General features: G+C 44.0%; 1 protein-coding gene across 1 annotated transcript; it reads right to left on the reverse strand.

Annotated features, from left to right (window-relative positions):
- Positions 1-3,099, reverse strand: LOC109716078 (the record flags this gene model as incomplete). Its single annotated transcript, XM_020241380.1, is given in 1 exon segment — positions 1-3,099. A coding segment is annotated over 1 exon segment (3,099 nt), but the record flags the coding sequence as incomplete, so codon positions are not given.

The raw sequence follows: 5,071 nt of genomic DNA on the forward strand, positions 1-5,071 counted from the left end.
TGCTTCCAACCATCCCAGCAGTTATCAGTATGGCCGTTGAGAAAAGAATACACACTTCCAGCTCGAGCCTTTCCTTGTGGGTGGAGCGACCAAACCCATTTATCTGGGCCTTCACCAAGCTGCAAGTTAGTAATTGCATCAACTAAATCTTCTCCAACTAAACCTTCAATGGAGTTATAACACCATTCCCCATTCTCAATGATTTGGTTAATATGTTGGACTTTCTCCCCAATATTAGTCGCAATGAAAGTCGGCTTTTTGCTGAAGGGTGTAGTGAAAAGCCAAGGGTGTTCAAGAAAATTGGTATTCAACCCATCAGAAATGGAAATCTGCAATCCCAATTTGATAGCTTGTACAGTATAGTTTAGGGCCCGCCAAGCCCAAGAAGTAGTAGTGAGCTTAGGATTCTTCCAGGGATCAAGTTCCCCATATTTGCCCTTCATAATCCTCACCCAAGGCAAATTGATATTGTTCAGGAGCTTCAAAGCATTACGGGCCATAAAAGCTTCCCGAGATTTTCGAAGATTACGAAAATTTAGACCACCCTCAGTAAGAGGCTTGGTAATGTTATCCCAAGCAATCAAATGCATGCCCTTCTTACCGCCATGTTTTTCCCACAAAAATTTTCTAATAATTTGGGTAATTTTGTCAACTACTGAGTCAGGAATCCAAGAAGCAGTCATCCAATAGTTAGGTATGGCCGTCAAAGTTGCTCTAATTAAGATGGCACGCCCCGCTAGGGAGAGTGCATTTTTTTTCCAGGAAGTTAATTTGGATCGAACCCTTTCCACTAGGAAATTAGATTGCTCTACCTTAACTCTTTTTCCAGAGATTTGAGAACCCAGGTACTTAAAAGGCATCGTCCCCTTGGGAAGATTTAGCCATCGAGTAACCATATTTTTCATTCTAGCCGATAGCCAATCTGGGAGATACAAGGCAGACTTATCCTTGTTCACCCTCTGCCCCGAGAGGCATTCATATTTGTGCAGAATAGCTTCGATGCCTCGACAATTCCGTCTAGAGATAGCACCGGTAATAAGTATATCATCGGCATACATAAGGTGGCTAAGGTAACTATTGTCCCCAACTGGAATTCCAGTAAAACTTCCACAAGATTGGGCCTCATTAAGAAGGGATGTAAGTACCTGGGCAATCAAGATAAAGAGGTAAGGTGAGAGGGGGTCCCCTTGCCGCAAACCCCCAGCAGGTTGGATCCAATCCGAAGCTTTACCATTGATAATAAAAGCATACGTAGGAGAAGAAATACAAGCCATAATCCAATTAACCCATTTAATAGGAAATCTCATAAGGGATAGCACAGTAGTCACAGAGTCCCATCTAACCCGGTCATAAGCTTTCTCCATATCATATTTAACAATCATCATCGGGTGGTCTTTTTTATTATTCACCATAGTATGCGCAAGCTCTTGAGCGGCTAGGATATTATCAGAAATATCCCTGCCCGCCACAAAAGCAGCCTGCTCATACCCAATAAGCGTAGGTAGCAGGGGTTTCAATCTATTAACCAGAATCTTGGAGATGATTTTATAACACACATTACACAACGAGATAGGTCTAAAATCAGCCACTCTACTAGGGTTCTCTTTTTTCGGCACAAGAGTAATATAAGTCTGACCCCATCCCTTCGGCAAATTAGCATGCAGAAAAAAATGCTTAATTGCTTTGCAAAGATCCAAACCAACAATATCCCAATAATTTTTAAAAAATTCAGCTTGTAAACCATCTGGCCCAGGAGCCTTGCCATTCGGCATAGACCACAAGGCTTGCTTGATCTCTAAGTCCTCTATCGGTTTGATGAGGACTTCAGCATTTTCCTGCGAGATAGCAGGCAAATCAGGCCAACTGACAGGCATAGAGTCAGTTCGAGTATTTGGCATCCAAAGAGAAAGATAGAAACGACAGAACTCATTAGTAATATCGACCTGATTAGTAGCATGGACCCCATTAGAACATTTAATAAAATTAATACGATTTCGATGTCTACGAATACGTGTGGTGTTGTGAAAGAACTTGGTGTTAAGGTCCCCATTCTGGGCCCATCTGATGCGTGCTTTTTGCCACCATTTGGTATTAATCTGTCTAAGCAGCGCATTGTGCTTATTGTATAAGGAATTTAGCTTCACAATATCATTCTGGGATATAGAACTATTAGCCTCAAGGCTCTCATAATAATTAATATCCGCCGCCGTGCTAATAAGGTTGGTTTCTAGATTACCAACACCCTCTTTATTCCAGTTAAGTAAAGCACGACGAAGGTTACACACCCGATGGGTAAACGAATGGAGGGGGTTCCCTTTGGCAGCTGACTGCCAGGTTCTTTCGACAACCTTACCACACTCATCATACTCAAACCAAAAAGCTTCAAAACGAAAAGGTCGCCGACCTTGGATCTCATCCCCCTTCACCATGATGAGTAAAGGGGCATGGTCAGAGGCAGCTCTGACAAGGTGTTTGACTCTGACACCAGGGAAAAGAGATATCCAGTCAGGATTAGCAAAAGCTCTATCAAGTCTGACCCAAACCCGACTCCTTATATCTTGATTGTTGCACCAAGTGAAAGCAGGGCCTTCAAAACCCAAGTCGATAATACCAGAAGTTGAAATAAATTCACTAAAAGCTCTATTTTTGGGAGAAAAAGAGAAGGGTTTACCACCTAATTTATCATCTGGAGAGCATATGGCATTGAAGTCGCCGCAAGTGAGCCAAGGGAGGTTTAATCCCCCTATTTTCTCCAACTCTTTCCATAGCTTACGTTGTTCTGATAGCTTTACACTACTATAAACCGAAGACAACACCCATGTAGGGCCATTGTCAATGGTAATGATAGCATGTAAAGCTTGTCTGCTCCTTTGAATGCAGGTTACCAAACCCGCATCATCCCTCCAGGCCATAAGTATGCCTCCCGAACGACCCACCGCATCAATTGATTGAAAGCGCCAATTTCTACCCATTGCACGAGCAATCGATTCAGATCTAATTCCTGAAACATGGGTTTCAAGCAGAATAATCATAGCAACATTATAATTCTTGATAAAATTCCTGCATCTATTCTTGACATCCTTCTTTATCCCTCCATTAAAAGACTCGGTCACCAAGATACAAGTACAAAAAAGGTATTATAGTTATACTCTGATGTGATCAAAAACAAAAGCGGGGGGAGAGAAAACTCGCCCATGATGGCCGATGAGCCCGCCTCGAGCGGGGCTCTCAAACCTCCCCCCCTCACCCTCTCCGCCGACGGTGAGCTCTCTACCGGAGTACAGATATGCCGCCCCACAAAGGACTCGTGGCTGCTATCGTATCTGGGAAACGTCCTCAAGCGACAAGGGAGGCCTCATCCCGATGAGGTACTTGATAGGCTTAAAGCATCCATACGGACTGTGTAGAGGTTGATGAAAGCATCCTTGAAGAGCGCGGGCACAAATGGAAGTGGCCCTTTTTGGTAAGTTTTCTTAGGTAAGCCTCTCTCTAAACACACTTCGAAATGCCCTGGCCAAAATTTGCAAACAAAAAGGCTTTCCATGTTGACAATGACTGCAGAGGGCTTTTATGTCTTCCGTTTTTCTAACGAGCTTGATATGTTTTATGTGCTAACGGAGGTACCGCTGACTATTAATGGCAGGCCATACATTTAATTAGATGGAGGGACAACTTCCAACCATCTGATGATGCCTCTAAATGTGGCACGGTCTGGATAACGACTTCATAACCTCCCATTTGAATATTTGGGAGTGTGATCTCTATTACCTATAGCAGCGTATTTCGGCGACCGCTCAGGGTGGACGAAACCACTATTTTTGTGGATAAGCAGATATGCTAGAATCTGTGTTGAACTTGACCTAAGTAGCCTCTCTAAAAAGGGGGTCTGGTTGGGACGCCGGACCAGCGAAAATTCGTACTCTGATTTTATATGAAATTTGCCACTGTTTTGCTATACATGTGGAATAGTTGGACATAGGGCCGAGCTATGCCATTTATCGGAAGGAAGGAGGAGCCAAGTGGCTGGAGGTAAAGAAAAAATCTACGAGTACTGAGTCAAGACCCAGTGCAGAAACCCCCATTTTGGAGGATGAGGCCTTTGCCCATGGCTTACAGCTCGTCGAAGACGCCGGAGGGCGCGCCGAGAGAGCTCAACCGGGGTTCAAAACCCAAATTTCTCAGTCGACCTACCAAAAAGAAAGACCCAGAATGGTGGAGAGGTGAGCCTGAATCAACCGGCCAATGCGGTTTCCTCAATCAAGTCGGAAACTCCAACGGTAGGGAGTCGACTTCAAAGTGAGGATCAACAAGACATAAGGTGTCCAGACATTAAATGCCCCTAAGAACTCTATGGTGATAACTCAGGGGCAATAAATGATGTGGTACGTTCCCCCTCAAATGAAAAAGAAACCTGCTTGGGTTTTAATGACAGTAATAATGCACGTGGTAAAGGTGGCTAAAGATAAAGTAATCATGCTCACCTAGAAAAGGGGCTGCCTCAACTCTGTGGCCAGGTAAGAAATGGCCCCAACTCTTTTTATTTGTTTGGGGGATAACCATGAGGTTCCCAATCCAATTATCTCACATCCAGAGACAGTGTGGTTTAATGAGACAAGTTCACATGGTTCCAAACCGAAAAATCGAGTTAACCCACCAATCCGCTAACCCCGCGAGTACTATTTTTCCATCTTCTTATTGGCAGAATACTAGTTGTGGCCCTCAAACCTTTCTCTACCATATGCCAATAACCAAATGGGAAATCCGTGAGGGCTATAAGCCTAGCCCATCTCCCATAATGGGAGCTGTACAAGAGGTAAGTAAAGCCCTCCTAGTACAATCGGAGGAAGGAAGAGAGTGATCTGAAGAGAGGATGTCGGTATGGATGAGGACTACAGCACGGATTGGTCGTTGGTGCATCGATCAAAACGCGAGTACGTCACTTGACCGGACATAAAATGATGATAGTTCTATGGAACTTGATCAGGGGTCTTTCCAAAAGGGTAGAACCTCAGAGCCATGACTCTTCCCTCTCTTTCTTTTTATCATGATGCAAGATTGTAATTTGGAATTG

Source organism: Ananas comosus, linkage group 10 (assembly GCF_001540865.1).
Source record: "Ananas comosus cultivar F153 linkage group 10, ASM154086v1, whole genome shotgun sequence".
Taxonomy (NCBI): domain Eukaryota; kingdom Viridiplantae; phylum Streptophyta; class Magnoliopsida; order Poales; family Bromeliaceae; genus Ananas; species Ananas comosus.